Source organism: Nuphar pumila, chromosome 1, assembly GCF_984573655.1.
Source record: "Nuphar pumila chromosome 1, dmNupPumi1.hap1.1, whole genome shotgun sequence".
In the NCBI taxonomy this organism is placed as follows: domain Eukaryota; kingdom Viridiplantae; phylum Streptophyta; class Magnoliopsida; order Nymphaeales; family Nymphaeaceae; genus Nuphar; species Nuphar pumila.
This window is the reverse complement of record NC_143249.1, coordinates 172,133,489-172,153,058: the sequence shown is the minus strand read 5'-3', so window position 1 is coordinate 172,153,058 and position 19,570 is coordinate 172,133,489. Positions and strand designations below refer to the sequence as shown.

The 19,570-nt window shown below is 36.7% G+C and overlaps 1 protein-coding gene across 2 annotated transcripts in view; it reads right to left on the bottom strand.

The window, feature by feature from the left end:
- Positions 1-1,943: 1,943 nt before the first annotated feature.
- LOC149851284 (uncharacterized) overlaps positions 1,944-19,570 on the bottom strand; it is a 66,048-nt gene continuing 48,421 nt past the window's right edge. For both annotated transcript variants that reach the window (XM_089999726.1, XM_089999735.1), the window contains 2 exons: positions 13,894-13,948; positions 1,944-2,652 (listed from right to left, as the gene is read on the bottom strand). In XM_089999726.1, the coding sequence (XP_089855852.1) occupies positions 2,492-2,652; positions 13,894-13,948 (216 nt within the window). In that variant the 3' untranslated portion in view covers positions 1,944-2,491. The remainder of the gene's footprint in view (positions 2,653-13,893; positions 13,949-19,570) is intronic.

Genomic DNA, 19,570 nt, shown 5'->3' with positions numbered 1-19,570 from the left:
TTTTTTATCCAGCTTTGTTTCTTGGTTTCTTGATGTACTCAGTGACTCTTTGCTGCCCTCTTTTTTATTTTCTCAAGGTTTTTCTGTTCTGCTTCCAACATAGAAAAGAAAGACAGGAAGAAGCTTTCTGCTTAAATATGTTTATTTTCATTAATATGCAATGCTTTGTTAGGTAATTGTCATATATTCTTTTGCTTTATCAACTTTTCTGTTACAATGTTGTTGATTACTAATGTATTTGGTGCTGTGAACTACTTTATTATTTGTTTTCTCATGCTACTCTGGGTGTTTGATAGTACTGCATTCTGCCACAAGCTTTGGATCCTAATCGTTAGCAATATTTAGATCAAATTGGAGAATTCACAACCCTTGGTATGAAAAAGGAAGCCTTTTTCAAGAGAGACTGCTTATTATCAGAACAAGTGCAGATTGGGAGGTCACACACAATAACTAGAGTGAAGAGGTACTCATGCATATTGAGATTTTTAATGTTAGATCAGAACAAAGTAATACTATATTGTAGCTTAAGGTGTGCCACCTTCTGGACTGAAACACTTCCATGCTCATGACATCTTTTGCACAATATTCAACACCCAAGAAGCAGAAGCAGTACAGCAAGAGAAAATATATGGGGTAACAAGTAAAGGTCTGATTACCATCGTTACCGATGCAAATGACAATGTAACGCTGATCAACTAACTCCATTGGATGGCCATAATGAGTGCCAGGCCCGGTCCGAAAACAACCACTCTGCCTGGACATTATAAGAAATATGCAGCAACGCTATTGGATCAGATACAGCCCAAGAGACAATAATTCACCTGTGCAACTTCAACTTACGATGTATAAAATCCAACACAGAGATCACCAGTATAAGGACCTAGTTTAGAAACAGACTTACATCATTTAGAAACAAAACAAACAAAACCATGCCCCTTCAAATTTCCTTTAAATGAGGGAGTTTAGTAATGAGGGAAGGGAGAGCCGACCTGAATGACGACCATGTTACCCATGACAGCCTAATAGTGTGCAGCCCGGGGAGATGGTGTAGGCAACAACAGGGAATGAACCTTGCACATTGCAGCAAGCTGTTGCAGGTTATGCAAATACTTTTATGATTATTTTGGACCCGCTGAATATACTCAGAGAATATATGTTGCTCATCTTAAAAGGCAGTGATCATCAAATCGCCAGAAATTGATCTATGATGGTCGATGGATTAAAGTATCCATCTACAGTTTGCTTATTCATTTGTGGCACATTGGGTACCAATGCTCTAATGGACATTTCATTGTTCCAGGGTGTTGGTCTGATCACATGCATGCCATGGATCAAGGGCACACTTTGACATGGTCCGAATGCCTTACCAGGCACCGACGACCAGATTTTCCACACAAAATAAACTTTATTTCAGCATCTCCAATAAATTTGCATTCCAAGTCTAGTGATTGCATCGCTTACTGCTTACCAAAGCTTAGTAGCATTGGAACAGATCGCATTTGGAAAGATAAGCCTTCTGACTGGTCTTTCTTTTACGTTTTTTTTATGTTAAAACAATTTTGTTTTGTTACTGGTAGGGATCTAGCTAATCCCAGATTGCTGATCTAAAAAAAAAAGTTCAGTTCAAAATGAGTTGCATGGACAGCCAAATCATTAAATTCCTACCATGTTAGCTGCAAATAAAAGCAAAGGCCATGAATCCACTCACCTGTACAAAAGAAAAGGAAAAGTTTGAAATCAATAAAATAATTTGAACATTTCTCAGGTGCTCGTTTATCTAGTAGCCAAGCAGAGGGATATAACACACCAGTGGGATTCGAACACCACCAGCCGTTAATAATCTTGCTCTCTACTGGCTCAAAATTGGACGTTACAACTGTTATGAAACTAAATGAAGTGACATTCATTTTTCAAATAAATCACATCTCAACTCGCATGTTCAAAATGTCTGCCAAAATATCACTTTTGCAGTATCTTCAAAATATGCCAATACATCACACAAAGTTCAAGAAATGGCATACTTAGGTATAGCACAATTAGAATTAGGGTGAGAATTGAGTGTAGCGACAAATATTACAGATTACAATTGTGGAATTCCTCTCGCAGCATCGTCAGACAGCGTTCTCTTCTTGAATTGCTGGCGTGTAAACTCCACAAATCAAAGCGGAAGAATCTTGTTCAGTGCAGCAAACAGATTCATACAAGCACACATACGAGCCTTAAAGTGGAACTCAGTTTGTCCAGGCTCGTTGTCTGGGTTAATGGGTCAAAGAGAACAAGGCTTAAGATGCTGGAACTATCATCAGGTCATGGAATTGGGATTGGCGCAAGTTGCAATAACCAAAGGGATGAGCACTAGACATAAGCTGCTACTTGTACCAAATCAGCATGTCCATACTGAATTACTTCTGCGTGCCCTGGTAGATCAAGAGGACAGCCCCAATTTTGGCTATGTTACAGATTCTCATTTTTTTTTTATTAATAACTATAGTCAAGGACAAGGATTCGGGTACATAGAATGAACTCTATCAATATCGGACATCATTTCTGTAGAAAGATCAACCTGACATGATTCAATAACCTCCTGCAATTGCCATTGCTTGGTTGCCCCAAAAACAGCACTGGCAACAATAGGATGCTTCAAAACAAATGCTGCATTGAAGAAATAAATGTCTGCATCAGAGCAGCAATCATGACTAAATGCACTTTATCAAGAAACTAGTTTTCATTCGTGACAACTGAACTTCAATAGATCTATTTACTAGTCCAAAAGGAAAAAGAATAAAGAAAACAGCAAAAATTAGTTACAACACACACACACACACACACACACACACACACACACACACACACACACATATATATATATATATAATACAAGGTTGTAAGTAGCATATCGTTACTTGTATTGGTCGACCCAATAATAACATCGAATTGTATCATAAATTTTTAATAAAAAATTTCAAAAAAATCCAAAAAACAAGAAAATTCAATAAAAATTCATGATATGAAATAATGATGAATTGCACAAAATACATACATAAAATCACATTATGAAACATTTATGTCTCTATTACATACCACAAGAGTCGAAATTTCATATTACATAAACAAAAACATCTCACAAGAACAAGTTTTTTAATAAAACATGAATACATGATCATCTTCATTATCTTCTTCTTCTCCGATATCCACATCCTCCCCAAGATACGTGGATTCTTCATCATCTACCTCTTGGGCTCCTTCCAAGTTAATCAATTCAATGTCTTCTTCGTTCAAATGAGCATTTTCTTATTATTCAACCCATGCATCTAATTCATCAAAATGTTCCAAACTGATGGAATTGAATTGCTCTTTGTACCTCCTTGCTAATAACTTTTCGATTTGCCTAAAAAATGATATGAAAAAATTAAAATTAGTTGAGTTTTGAATGAAAATGACAAATAAATTTTACAATTTTATATACCTCTGCATCAATTGTAAGTTTTAGCCAACGTAGACGAGGTCATTGAGCCTTTTGTGCTCCAATCTGTTTTTTCTTTTGGTATGGATTTGCTCGAAGACACTCTAGTTTCTCTTGCATTTACTTGCACTACATGTTTGGCTTAGAATGTGAATGACAAAAGATCTAAGATTTGGAACATCACTTTCAAGCCTAACCCACCACAAGTCTAAAAAAAAAAATAAGAAAATGAGAAATCAATTATAAGACAATAACAAATATTCAATCATACAAAACAAATTATCTGGATGCATTGTGGCACGATTTCGCACTGTTGTAGGTCTCCTCATATCATACAATGCATTATCATAAGTTTTTATTTTCTTATGAATTTGATTTTTAATGTTATAATCAAGGTTCAACCTTTCCCTGCAATCCAAAAGTCCCTGGTTGACTTCCATGTCCATTTTAAAAGTAAAGGATTATCTAAATGCAGGATTTAAATAGTATGCTGCAACACGAAGAGGTTGATGAAGTTGCCCAATCCACTTATGGTCAATGATGTTTCATATAGGTATGTAGAATTTTTTCTTCTCCTTCAAATTATCTCTAATGAACTATTTTGCCTTATCCATGGCCTCATAGAGATAACCCATAGTTGGTCTGTCTTCACTGTCAACCAATTGAAGCACATTCTCCAAAGGTATAGTTATTCTCAATAACTTCACGCATCACATGAAAACAAATTTTTTAGTGAAACTTTATTCTTTATTAAACTTTATACTGTCAAAAAATTTGTAGCAAATCTAGTAACTGCACTTCAAATCAACTCAGCACCACTAGTGTACTTTCTCATTAGGCTCAAAATTCATGCATAATTATAAATAAATTTAATAATTTTTTTGCAGCAATCAACTGTCCGATGTACCTCATCTATGTTGTTAATGTCCTCAAACATGAGGTCTATGCAATAGGCAGCACACGGGGTCCAAAAGAATGACCTCTACAACAATATTTTGAGGTTCAACCTCTACAACAACCTGATAAAAAACTCCAAGTAATGCATCTGATGTATTGGGCGTATCAGACAGATCAATTGATTTAAAAAACATGGTTCTTTTGGAGCAATAGACAAAAAAATTTATCAAGGTCCTCAACTTTCTATTTTTTCACCCATCTGCCATGATGCTACACCCAATCTCTCCATGACTACCTCATCTCATCACAATAAGCCTTCACTTTATTCACATTAGAATCTAAATTTTTTTCTCTTAAAGCATGATATGAAGGCATCTTGTATCCAGGCCCGATACTGGTTATGGTATATGCCATAGCTGAAAATAAAAGAAATTTACTGCATTAAAAGAAATGCAGGCATCATAGAACCATCTCCCAACTGTGACATTTGCCTGCTCGACTAAACGTTGAGGAGTCATAGCAGTACGAATATCGGGCTGCGCCCCAAGGGCAGTCCTAGGAGGGAAAAAACTCCTAATAGAGCCTCTAGCTCTACCTCCTGGTCCTCCTCTCAAAGAACTCTCTCCTGCTCCTCTTCTTTCTCCTCTTCTTTTTGTGTTCGTGGCGGCAATCGCGACACTACTACTGGCACCAGCCACACCTTTCCCCTTCGTTGCAGAACTTCTTATGATCCTATGCTATGGGTTGTAGGATTAGTATGGATCTCATTTTCGTAATATACATCCTCCTAGGGCTCTCCATACCCCATTTTTACCTCATTCATCTCTCTTTCTTGTCTTTTTTCTCTCAAATCATCAAGTAATTGTTGGCATTGTTATTTTACGACATCCAGCAATTTGCTTGACGTGCATGCTTGCACATTATGATGTGTCTCAGCTATGCTTCAACCAAGAGATACCACCCGAAAAACTATTTTTGCAATAGTTGCATTTGATTCTCAATCGGTTTTCACTCGTTATTTGAGTGCACCATTGCCATGTCGGATCTTCCTGTGCCATATTCCCCCAAAAACACTCAATAACAAGTAAAGAATAAGAATTTTTTACCTTAACCCACTTCCTTGGGTAGAAAAATGGGTGAAAATGCACTCTTGAGAAAATCGCAAAAGCTCTCTCTCTTGCGCACAAATCGACCACCAAATCGATCTCACGGAACCTAGGGTGCATGAGTTCCCTTCCAACAGACTCTACTCATGTGTAGAAGTTGACCCTTAAGAGGGCTTTTAAACCCAAAATGAAAAAGACCGAATTTCGAGTCTTTTTTAGTGTGCCAAACCCGTATTGTATGATAAGGGGTGTACCGTACGATACGGGTCGATACACAAGTGTATCGTATAATACACCCGACATGGGTATGATACACACTTGTATCGTGATACAAGTGTGCATTGTATCGTTATATCAAAAAGTAACGATATGTATCATGCTGTATTATATGATATGACACGATATGGACAACCATAATTATAATATATATGTACACACATACGTATATATGTATACAAATATGTATACATATAGATATATGTATATGTATATACATTTTAATACTCCCCCTCAAACTTACGGTAAAATAACCGAAAGTTTGCAAAGAAGAAAGCGAAATCTAGAAGCAACAAGAGGTTTGGTGAAGAAATCTGTCAATTGGTATTTTGATGTGACGTATGGCAAATCAGTGATGCCTTAAAGATATTTCTCCCCTACATAATGGCAATCCATCTCGATGTGTTTGATTCTTTCGTAAAATGTGTGGTTGTTAGCAATGTAAATAACACTCTTATTGATGCAACACATCTTTGAAACTGCTTGAATTTGGATTACCATATCAGTCAATAATCTTCTCAGTCATACCACCAGTAGTGGTCATGGCTCAATAAGAAAGAGAAACCTTTTGTTGCATTTTGCACCACCACGAGATTAGAAATTCACCTAGAAAAACACAGAAACCAGTGGTTAAATGCCTATTGTTAGGATTACCTCTCCAATCTGCATCAGTATAAGCAAGTCTAGTGTAGATGAAGAAGACATAAACAAGCCTCTAGAAATAGAGTTTTTAAGATATCTAATGATGCGCAAAACACCTTTTATGTGAATAGATGTGAGTGTGTTAAAACTGACTAGTTGTGTACAGCGTGTGATATATCAGGTCTAGTAATTGACAAATAAGAAAATGATCCAATAAGTTGTTGATAAGGTGCTGGATCAACAAGAAGCTCCCAATCATCACTTTTTATTTTGGCATTTGTCACTTCTGGAATATCAACCCTCTTATCATTAGTGATACCAGACCTGAGAACAATATTAGAAGCAAACTTAGACTGAGATAATAGATACCCTCTAAGAGAATAAGCAACTTCTATACCTAGAAAGTATCTTAAAAAACCTAATTCATTTATTTTAAAATTGGTTTTAAGAATCCTTTTAATATTTTGAACTCCATGTTTGTCGCCTCCAGTGATGATCATATCGTCGGCATAGAGAAGTAAAATAACAGTACCTGCATTAGAATCTTTAACAAACAAAGAGTGTCAGTCAAACAGGATCTAAAACCAATGTCAAGCATAACTCTACTAAATCTATCGTACTAAACTTTTAGAGTTTGTTTCAAACCATACAAAGCCTTTTGTAAATGAAGAGTCTTCCCTTGAGGGATGTGCATACCTGAGGATGCCTTCATGTACACTTCTTTCATAAGATTTTCATTGAGAAACACATTCTTAGCGTCCATTTGATATATAGAATAGTTATTAAGTAAAGCAATTGCAACGAGGGTTCTAACAATAGTCATACGGGCAACAAAAGCAAAGGTTTCTTCATAATCTGTCATACTCTTGCGAGTACCCTTTGGCAACTAGTCTAGCTTTGTATCTCTCAAGGGTCCCATCACTTTTGGTTTTTATTTTATATACACACCTACAACCTATGGGTTTTTTTCCTTGTGGAAGGTTTTGAACATTCCATGAGCCATCTATAATGCTTCTAATTATATTCTCATCACTTCAACGCATTCAGAATTTTCTTTGGCCTGAGTATAAGATAATGATTTTATATAAGAATGGATCAAGGCTAATGCATGCTTGGTATATCGAGAAAAGTCATAGGATATAAATTTTGATGGAGGTTTTGATATTCTAGATGATCTCCTAGTTTGCAATTCATTATCACTTTCAAAGTTAGAAAATTTCTCATGTGCACATGGAGGGTTTTGGTTTCCCTGTCTAGAATATTGTATACAAGTTTAATCATCATGGAATAGTTCATCAAGAAGTTCAATATCTTTTGATTCATTAACATTCTAAAAATCATACTCACAATCACAATCATCAATATCTCGTTTTGAAACAAGATCAAGCAAAAAGTTCAATTTCTTGAAATATATAGTTTTTCGATCTTAAAGTCATAATACCTATATCGTTTTTTGTTGTCATAATAACCGAGAAAGATACAAGAGATAGCACTAGGAGAAAATTTGTCATTTTTATTGGTTAAGACAAAACATTTGCAACCAAATAGTCTTAACCTAGAATAACTAGGAGTAAGTTTGAAAAGTTTTTCAACTAATGAAATATTTTGCAGACAAAGATGGCATTCTGTTTATATATAACCAGGAGTAAGTTTGAAAAGTTTCAACCGTTGCCACCTTCTTATCAGTATAGCATTTTTCATCCCTTCTTAGCTTGGGACACATAGGTTTAATGTGCCTTGGTTCATGATAATAATAACAAATGATTTTTTTTGTTGCTACAGGCATTTATTTGTTTCCCAAAGTAAGGTGATTTATAAGTCCGAGCATAAGATTTGGGCCTGGAGACGGCCAACACAGATTCTTCATCATTCTTAAGAGAATTTTTCAACATATTCTCTTTCATTCTTGGTTCATCTATTGTATCAACAATAGAGGAAACTTTGCCTCTATGCAAAAGAGCTAATTTAGTAGACTCAAATTCTAGCCTCAAACTATTCACAAATTGGTAAAAAAATCTTTGGCAGAGCTCAATATCTTCGAGAGAATGTCACTTTGGTGCAAGTAGGGCCAATTCTTCTCATAGTTCGAATAACTCATTATAGTATTCCCTAATACTTTTGTTGTATTGAGTCATAGTACGAACTTTGTCTTGTAAATTGCACATATATGCAATACCCTTAAAGGAATACATGTTCTTGAGGTATTCCCAAGCACTTTGGCATACTCGAATTTCGCAAAGCTAGAGCACTTTTTGACGTCAACTCCTATGATGAGCCAAGACATAATCATGGCATGTCATCTCCACTCTTTCCACTTTTTTTCATAATTAGCTATAGCTTTAGTTTTTTCCACATTGGAAAGAGGGATTTCTTTCTCATTCTCCACTTTAGTGAGGACTAGTTTAGGTTTTGAATCGGAACCATCCACTAATCCCCGCAACCCTTTTCCCTAAATGTGATACTTCATAATTGAAGATTACGTAACATAATTCATATAGTTGAGTTTCATGGGCATGATGGTGACACTTTATGATCCATTTTTATAAGGGTAAGAAGAGATGGAGGGAGAGCTATGTCACATGGGTGCGGGTGCGGGGATTCGGCACTTCCAAAAAACCCGGGTGCGGGGGTGCAGCAGGGGCAAAAATGTAAAAAAAAATTATATATATATATATATATATATATATATATATGATTTTGAAGTTTTAACAGTTTAACATTTAACAGTAAACATTGTCATAAACTCATAATATGATTCATCATGCATGCAATATATCAACCTAAATATCAAATTATCAATCAAATAAGTAAAGCAATTACATAAATCGACCTAAATATCAATCAAATAAGTATTGCATAAAAGAACTAAATTACATACCAAAGTATATCCTGATGAAGTAATGGATGCTAATAATTTTCTTCTTCATCATCAAATGCATCATTAGAAGGAATACTGGGCTCAGCTAAATCCATGTTTGTTACGTTGAATTCATGTTCTCCCTCGAAGTCACACTCTTCTGGGTTTACATCCCAAAATTTGGATGTTCCTTGTCTGCATTATAAACCCAATTTGAAAATGATAAATACAATACAAGTATATTTAAATGAAAACTAAGAAATAATCAAATAACTAAGAGAGCAAATTAGTACCTGTATTCATCATTGCTTCGCGAAAGTAATCGAAGATTTGAATGAACATATACTAAATCCTCTGCACGCTTGCTGGTGAGTTTGTTTCTCTTCATGTTGTGGATTTGAGAATATGTGCTCCAATTTCTTTCACAACAAGATGAACTAGCAGGCTGCGATAGCAATCTTAATGCAAGACGTTGCAGAAGAGGTGTTTCTGATCCAAATGTTGACCACCATGTGATAGGATCTATATTATCTTCTTCTCTCGCGAATAATGCTGGTGCATATAATCTCGAAGATGAAAATTTTCCAAACTCTTGTGTGACTTGATGTAGAAAATATGCTTCTGGAAAAAGTCTTGTCATACACATATTTCTATGTCTTGATAGCTCTGGGTCTAAATTTGGAGGGACACGACCAATACCACCAGCCCGCCACTTATTTGCATAATATTTTGGATTAAGAGAATGTGTCATGCAATGCAAAGGAGTGTTGCTCTTATCCCATCTTCTGACTAAAATTGAATGAATATGATTAAAAAAATCTGAATCATCCAATGCAGGATTTTTTCCTTCATGCATGAAAACTATAGCTTGTATTTTTTCAATCATATTATCCCACATTTCATAAACTCTGTGAAGCATGGGCTCATCCTTATCAACTTCTCTTAACATTTCCCAAATAAGTTGCGTAAATTGAAGGAAGTATACTACTCTGTCCCAAAACTCATCATCAAGAATGAATTTCTTAATTTCTTGAGCCTTCATATCATCATCAACACGATAGAATCTCCAATTTTCATCAGTCACCATGTTAATCAAAGCATTCTTCACTCTTTTAATCCTCTTCATCATCACAATGATGGAAGCAAAACGTGTTTCAGAGACCTTCAACAATTTTAAATCAGAATGCCTATTAAATATAGCATTAGCACGATGGTGGTTAACAACAAAATTCCTAATGCTTTTGACATTTCTTTCTAAATCTTCAATCCATGAACATAAAGCATATGCTTGTGAATTTTCTTCTTCTTTGGGGTTGCATATGCTCTTTAGGGCTAGATTTAAGCTGTGTGCTACACAGGGTGTCCAAAAAATATGAGGGTACTCACTCTCCAAACTCAACGCTGCACTTTTACAAACTGGAGCGTTGTCTGTAATGATTTGTACCACTTTCTGATCACCCACTTCTTTTATCACTTCTATAAACAATCCCTTCAAATACTCTGCATTTTTATATTCCCCAGATGCATCAACTGCTTTCAAGAATATTGGGCCACTAAGCGAACAAGCAATGAAATTGATTAATGGACGCCTTTGAATATTTGTCCATCCATCAGACACAATGGAAACTCCATTTTGCTCCCATGAATATTTTTTAATTTCTAGCAACCTCTACACATTTGCCCTCTCTTCTGCAAGAAGTGTGGTTCGTATTTTTTCTGAACTTGGAGGCACATAACCACTCAAATTACAATTTGCCAAGGATGTTACTAAATCCTTCTAATAAGGATTTCTAGCCACATTAAATGGGAGTGAACCAGAATAAAAATACCTCCCAACTTTTCTATCAAATTCTTCTCTTCCATATGTATTGAATGCTGCTTGTATCGTTCCTCTACCTCCTACATTGACTTTTCTTTTTTTTTCAGCATCTTCTTGGTGGCTTGCAAATGGCACACTGACTGCAGAAGAATCGGCCATTGCCTTTCTCTTCTCATATTCTTCTTGTATTGTCTTCGCATTGCCTCATCAACTTTTCTGCAAGCTAAAATGCCATGTCCTGGTATCTTCAACAAATGAGTCTTCACTCTTGTGTAAGACCCAACAAAATCTCTTTCGCAGAGCTTGCATCGAAATCTCTTGTTTCCACCACCTCCTTCTCCAGTTTTTGCGAGTTTATCTACATGTACCCATAGTGGCCCCACATCATCAATCCCACTGCAACTATCAGCAAAACTAGCAGCAGAACTCGCATGTTGGGATGAGGATGACGCAAGTCCTTTCCCTTTGTCCGTCATTTTTATCCTGAAAACACAAAAAAAAAATACATTACAATTTTCAAATCAATTTGAAAACACGGGGAGAAGGGGGGGCTCAGCCCCTCCCCTGCCAACCCAACAAGAGAGCGAGAGCGAGGGGGGCTCGGCCCCTCCCCTGCTGAAAACAGAGGGAGCAGGGGGGGAGGGGGGCTCAGCCCCTACCCTGCCGACCCAAAAAAAAAACAGATGGAGGAGGGGCTTGGCCCCTCCCCTGTCGACCCAAAAAAACAACAGATGGGGGAGGGGCTCGGCCCCTCCCCTGTCGACCCAAAAAAAAACAACACATGGGGGAGGGGCTCGACCCCTCCCCTGTCGACCCAAAAAAAATAACACATGGGGGAGGGGCTCGGCCCCTTCCCTGTCGACCCAAAATAAACAACACATGGGGGAGGGGCTCGACCCCTCCCTTGTCGACCCAAAAAAAACAACACATGGGGGAGGGGCTGATCCCCTCCCCTGTCGACCCAAAATAAACAACACATGGGGGAGGGGCTCGGCCCCTCCCCTGTCGACCCAAAAAAAACAACACATGGGGGAGGGGCCGAGCCCCTCCCCTGTCGACCCAAAATAAACAACACATGGGGGAGGGGCTCGGCCCCTCCCCTGTCGACCCAAAATAAACAACACATGGGGGAGGGGCCGAGCCCCTCCCCTGTCGACCCAAAAAAAACAACACATGGGGGAGGGGCTCGGCCCCTCCCCTGTCGACCCAACAAAAGACTGAGAGAGGGGGGGGGTGCTCGGCCCCTCCCCTGCCGACCCAACAAAAGACCGAGAGGGGGGGGGGGGGCTCAGCCCCTCCCCTGCCGAAAAATGAGGGAGCAGGGGGGGGCTCAGCCCCTCCCCTGCCGACCCAACAAAAGACCGAGAGAGGGGGGGGGGTGCTCGGCCCCTCCCCTGCCGACCCAAGAAGAGAGTGAGAGAGGGTACCTGCGAAAGGAGAGGATGAGCTGAGACGATGAGCCGAGAGGAGGAGCTGGGGCTGGGGCGGTGGAGCTGGGGCGGCGGCGGCGGAGCTGGGAGAGAGCTCGAGCTCGGGGGGAGAGAGAGGAGAGATTAGGGCAAAAAAAAAATTTGCCCTTTTTTTTTTACGCCCAAATCGTGGACAAAAATGACCCTGGGTGCGTTGACCGCACCCAGGGTCGTGTTGACCGCACCCGGTGCCGCACCCGCACGCGCACCCGCGTCGCGTCGCGTCGACGCGGGTGCGGCATATGTTTTGCCGAGTCCATGTGACATAGAGGGAGAGAGATAGAGAAGAGATGAGAAAGAGAGAACACACAAAGTACAAGCACCACTTTCATGAACTTTGAAAAGATCAACGAGCACTACAAACAAGTCAACCTTCAAGAGAGCACAACTTGATCACACGAACACTTGAGATGATTCACGAAGAAGAAAACAAGCTTGTGTTGCAACCACCAACACGAGCATGAGAGAGACACGATTTAACAAGCCAACGAACTTTTTTCAATCTCAAAGAGCGCCTTGCTCTGATACCATGTAAGGAAATATGATCCTCCAATTACAGACCAAAATGTCCACCAATAAACCAAATGGACAAGCACAAAAGTATCACTAAGGAAACACTCGCAAACACCCATAAAGGGGTTCTCCACAACAAAGAATACATAAAATATATTTTATTAATCACCAAAATGCAAAGAAATGAATTACAAATAATGAGGGGGTTCGCCCCGATATATACACAAGAGGTAGTCTCAATAGAGTTGTTGGAACAGTCCAACAACTACAAATAGAGCTGTTGGAACAGTCCAACAGCTACAAATAGAGTTGTTGGATTGTTTCAACAGCTCTAACTAAAAGGAAAAAGAAAAAAGAAAAAGGGAAAAAATAGTTACAGCATATTTACATATATATATATATAATATATATACACACATACATATATATGTATATGAATATGCATACATACTCAAGTATGTATACATATAGATACATGTATGTGTATATTGTATATATACATATTATATGTATATACATTTTAACAAATAGCCCTTCCCCAAATCAAGGTCAAATGTTCATCGAGCATAATTGTTTATCACTCAAAAAAAGTGGAAGCATCCTTTTTTCTTTATGCTTCTCCCTTCCCAAACATATCAGCAAAGAAACATGACTAGACCAAATAACTGATATAAGAATTTGGTCAGGCAAAGTCCTAAGCCTTTAGAGTTCAGATCAATATATCTCAAATCAATCATGTGACAGCAAAAGGATGTTCAACAAAAGATGGTTAATAAACTTAGATTAGCAATATCTGAAAAACAAACATGACTAATATATTATCATATTGTGTGCAAAATGAAAAATTATACCAATTGCAAGACATGAAAGGCGAAGGCCATAAGCTTCAGCAACAAGTCTATATGCCTGCAGAATCACGAATATCTTGTCAAAGAACAAGAACCAACTAAGAATGGAAACTGCAAATGACCAGTATGCTCTTTATTTCTTGCTCATGTTTATTCGGATTCCATTTCAAACTTAAAACATAAAAAGTTCATATATATTTAATCGGAACACAATATTTGATCCATTGGATGAACTGGATAAGATTAATACTCAATTCAGTATGAAGAGAATGCATCCGGCTAGCATGTGTTTCCTTTGTTATAATGAGGAAGAGACCACATCACACATATTTTGGCCTTGCCCAGTCTTCCAGGCACTCGTCAGTTTAGACTGGCCGGACTTGAGGTGAATATTTCACCAGAATGTTGTATACAACAACTTTTGATTGGCCCCAGGCAAGTTAGGAGGGAAATGGAAATATATCTGGAAATTCTGGCTGCTCTCAATATAGAGGTTCTTGTTGCTAGAAAAGGAAGAACCAGATCTTCAAGACAGTATCTTATCAAGTCAATTATATTCATAAACTATCTTAAGGGATAATACTAGGATACTAGTTTGTGCTAGGTCAAATGGCAATTATATTCATAGGCTATCCTAAGGGATGCACTTGCTTGTGCTTGGATAAAAGGGCTGCATTGCAACCTCTCATGAATAGTTTGTGTTAATCCTTTGTTAAAAAGTGTATATAATTATATATAATATAATATGTTTTATTATATATTATATTATATATAATAATTTTATTTATTTATTTTTCTTCTTTTCTTTTATTTTTGCATTTATTTCTGTATTTTTAGGCTTGTCTAGTTCATATTGAACTAGACTCAAAACTAGTCAAACCTTTGACTAGTTTTGAGATAGCCGTTGGAGCTAGTCCAACAACTACAATTAGAGCCATCAGACTAGCTCCAACGACTCTCTTGAGTCCTCTTAAGTCCCTTTTTCTCCCTCTCTCAATGTATATAAATAGGGGTGTTCCCCCCTCTCTTTGTATCAATGCTTCTTAAGCATTTTCATGTGAATAAAATAAAAGTTTATTATTTTATCTGTGTTATTCCTTTTATACCCTTTTGTGGGTTATGATTGTAGTGTCTTTAATAGACACCGATTACAAGCATTTGTGCTTTCGTGGAAGATCCTCATTTCCTTACATGGTATTATAGCTTGCAAGCTCCTAGATCTTAGAGTGTTTTCACCTCGTTTTTTGTACCTTTTTAGCAAAAGTTGATTCATCTCCTTGTTCATGATTCAAGTGTCTTTTTTGAAGAAAAGAGATGTTTTGGAGGATCGTTGGCTACTCAAAGATTGCAATTGTTCTCTTGTCCTTTCCTTTCTTTTTCTCTTTTTTTCTCTTTCTCTTTTCTCCCTTATCAACTCTCTTTTCTTTTTCACCCTTGTAAAAATTGATGACAATGATAAAGTCACCATCATGCCAGTCAAATTAAATTATACTAATTATGCGATGTTGGCTTCAATCATGAAACATTACATTTGGGAAAAAGGGTCATGGAGAATAGTAGATGGTTCCGATTCGGAATCTAAACTAATTCTCACAAAAATTAAAAATGAGAAAGAGGTGCCTCTCACGAAATGAGAGAAAAATAAGGCATTATCCCACTTATGAGAAAAAGTTAAAAAAATGGAAGATAAGGCATAACAAAATCATGTCATGGCTAATTAATAGTGTTGACATCAAAAAATGCTCTAGTTTAGCCAAATTCGAGCATGACAATAAGGCTTGGGAATATCTTAGAAATACGTATTCCCTTAAAGACATTGCATATGTATGCAATTTGCAAGATAAAGTTCGAACTTTGACTCAAAAAGATAAAAGTATTAAAGAATATTATAATGAGTTATCCGAACTTTAAGAAAAGTTGGCTCGTCTTGAGCCAAAGTAGCATTGTCCCGAAGATATCGAGCTTCACCAAAAATAACTCAATATGAAATATTTTTACCAATTCATAAATGGTTTGAGGCCGGAATTTGAAACAACCAAATTAGCCCTTTTACATAGAGGAAAATTTTCTCTATTATTGACACTATTGAGTTAACTATGGAGGAAAATAGGCTCAAGAAGAATACTCCAAAGAATGAAGATGATTTCGTTCTAACTGTATCTAGACTGAGAAATTATATGCGAGTTTATAAGCTGTCTTATTTTAGTAGACAAAATAATGATTATGACAAAAGAAAAATCATTTGTCACCATTGTCATGAACTAGGACATTATAGGCCTCAATATCCTAAATTAAAGGGAAGAGAAGAAAAGAAGGTAGAATTTTTTGGTTCATCACAATAATCAAAAGATCTAACCAATCAAGATGCGTCCGTATCTATGGCACAATTAATGAAAATCCTTCAACCTCTTCTCAAAGAAGCATCTTCATCAACCGAAACCTCAACCAGAGTCGTTGTCTCATCTTTCTCCGATCCCTGTAACTTTCCTTGGCTCCTTAAGTCTGGTGTTTCTTTTCATATAACTTCAAACATCAATAGTTTGTCTGAATGTCTTAACAATAACTCAAGTGTGCCAAATATTTTCACAGCTGATGATACATCTTTTGAAATAAAATAAATAGAAAATTTTGAAAACCTTCAAAAATCCAAAAAATTCTTTATTCCAAAAGTTAAAAACATTTTCAAATTAAATCTAAATCTTTTATCTGTCTTTCAAATATCTAATTATGGGTGTAACATCTCCTTCTCTTCTCATGGTTGTTGGGTACAGGATCGTCACTCAGGGAAGCTGATTAGGAAAGGCCATAGTGAAGGACTCTATTATACGAAATTTTTGAAATTACCCAAGAATGCCTTTTGTTATAATGTTCAGAAACTAGAGTTGAATCTATAGTACAAAAGACTTGGCCATCCTCATATATCCAAAATCCAACACTTTCCAAGTTTAGGAAAATTTTGTAATTCTGAAAGTTTTGCTTGTAAAGATTATATTCTTGGTAAAAATGAAAAAATCATCATTTCATGATAGAACTTTTGTTTCATCTATACCACTTCAGTTAATACATTCGAACGTTTGGGGTCCTGCACTGGCCATATCAAAAGGCGGATATGCATATTATGTAATTTTTGTTGATGACTTCTCTAGGCATACTTGGATCTTCTACCTTAAACATAAATCCGAGGTTTTTCGCATTTTCAAATATTTCACAAAATAGCTAAAAATAAATTTCAAAATGCTATTTTTATTTTTCGCAATAATTCAGGGGGGGGAACTTATGTCAAAAGAATTTAAAGGCTATCTCAATTTACATGGCATTACACATCAAAGATCTTATCTACACACACCACAACAAAATGGTTTGGTTGAACAAAAACACCGACACATTATGGAAACCACCCACTAGGACTTTATTAATAGCAAATCAAGTTCCAAAAGAGTTTTGGGCATAAGCAACCCTAACTGGTACCTATCTCATTAACCGAATGTCGTCTTCTTCTTTAAAAAATATAACTGCAATTGAAAAACTTATCAAATTATCCCCTGATTGCTCTAGATTGAGAGTTTTTGGATGCAAATGTTTTGTTTTCACCAACAAAAATGATAAATTCTCCCCCCCTGTCATTCCTTGTGCCTTCTTAGGTTATGCAGATAATAAAAAAGGCTATAAGTGTTTTGATTTTAAAAATGAAAAATTGTATGTATCAAGAAATGTATCCTTCTTGAAAAAGAAAAGTTTTTATTATTTTGAAAAAACCTAGTAACCGAATATTCTTTTTTGATAAATTCGACTTCGAAATCTGATGGATGTGACCATGAATACGATCTAGACGATGGTCTGATTCTAAACATAATGTTGCTAATGAAGAGCAAATCCATAGGGACACCAGTTTACAATACTCAAGAGGTAGAGAATTGAATCCTCCATGTGCATTGAAAAAATATTCTGAGCACAAACTAGGTCATCCAGTATTTCTAAACCTCTCGAAAAATTTGTGTCCTACGAATCTTTTTCACTCACATATAAGGCATTTATTGCATTAATACACTCATATGTAGAACCTTCATCCTATATTCAAGGCAAAAACCATACAGAGTGGATAGAAGCCATGAAGGCAGAATTAGAAGCATTAGAAAGGGGTAACACTTGGACTATTCAAGATATTCCACAAAGAAAGAAACCTATAGGCGATAGGTGGGTTTATAAAGTTAAAACCAAGAGTGACGAAACTCTTGAAAGGTATAAAGCCAGATTAGTGGCCAAGGGGTATTCTCAAGAGTATAACATCGATTATGAAGAAACTTTTGTTCCAGTTGCCCGGATGACCACCGTCAGGACACTAGTAGCCTTAGCCTTTATTAGAAAATGGCTCATATTTCAAATGGATGTCAAGAATGTTTTCTCAATGGAAACCTAGCTGAAGAAGTTTATATGGAAGCACCACCTGGTATTAGTATTCCTAAGAGTAAAGCTCTTCGTTTAGAAAAGGTTCTTTATGGTTTTACACAGGCACCAAAAGCTTGATACGACAAGTTTAGTTATGTTATGCTTGATATTGGATTTAGAACTTGTTTAATTGACATTGCTTTGTCTATTAAGATTTCCGATACAGGGATTATTATTACTATTCTTTATGTGGATGACATGATCATCACCGGAGGCGACAAACAAAGAGTTGAAAATATTAAAAAGTTTTTTAAAAATCATTTTGAAATGACTGATTTAAGTTTATTGGTATATTTCTTAGGAATTGAAGTTGTTTATTCCCCTCGAGGATATTTATTATCCCAATCTAAATTTACTTTTGATATTGTTTCTAGGTCTGAAATTACAGATGATAAGAAAGTGGATACTCCAGAAGTTGTCAACATAAAAATGAGAATCGATGATAGATAACCTCTTGATGATCCTACTCCATACAGACAACTTATTGAAGCACTTTCCTATCTTTCTATTACTAGACCTGATATTGCACATGTTGTACACACAACTAGTCAGTTTCAGCACGCTCCCACTTCTGTTCACATAGGAGCAATTTTGCATATTATTAGATACATCAAGTCTTCCCTTTTACGAGGCCTCTTCTTGTCTGCTTCATCGTCATTAGATTTAATTGCTTATACTGATGTTGACTTGGGAGGTGATCCCAATAACAGACACTCAACCACTGGCTTTTGTGTTTTCTTAGGTGAATCCATAATTTCGTAGTGGTGCAAAAAGCAGCAGAAAGTCTCTTTCGTCCAACGAAACTGAGTACCGAGTCATGGCCACCACAACAATGGAGGTAGTTTGGCTCATAAGACTCTTGGCTGACATGGGAGCTGAAGTAACACAAGTTTCACGCATGTGCTGTGACAACAAGAGTGTGATCTATATTGTCAGTCACTGAACATTTCATGAACATACCAAACATATTGAAATGGATTGTCACTATGTTAGAGAAGAGTATCTACATGGAACTATTGATCTGTCGTATGTTACATCAAAATACCAATTAGCAGATTTCTTCACCAAACCTCTTGTTGCTCCTAGATTTCATTTCCTCTTAAATAAACTTTCGTTCATTGTCCTGTAAGTTAGAGGGAGAGTGTTAAAAAGTGTATAATTATATATAATATAACATAATATAATTTATTATATATTATATTATATATAATAATTTTATTTATTTATTTTATTT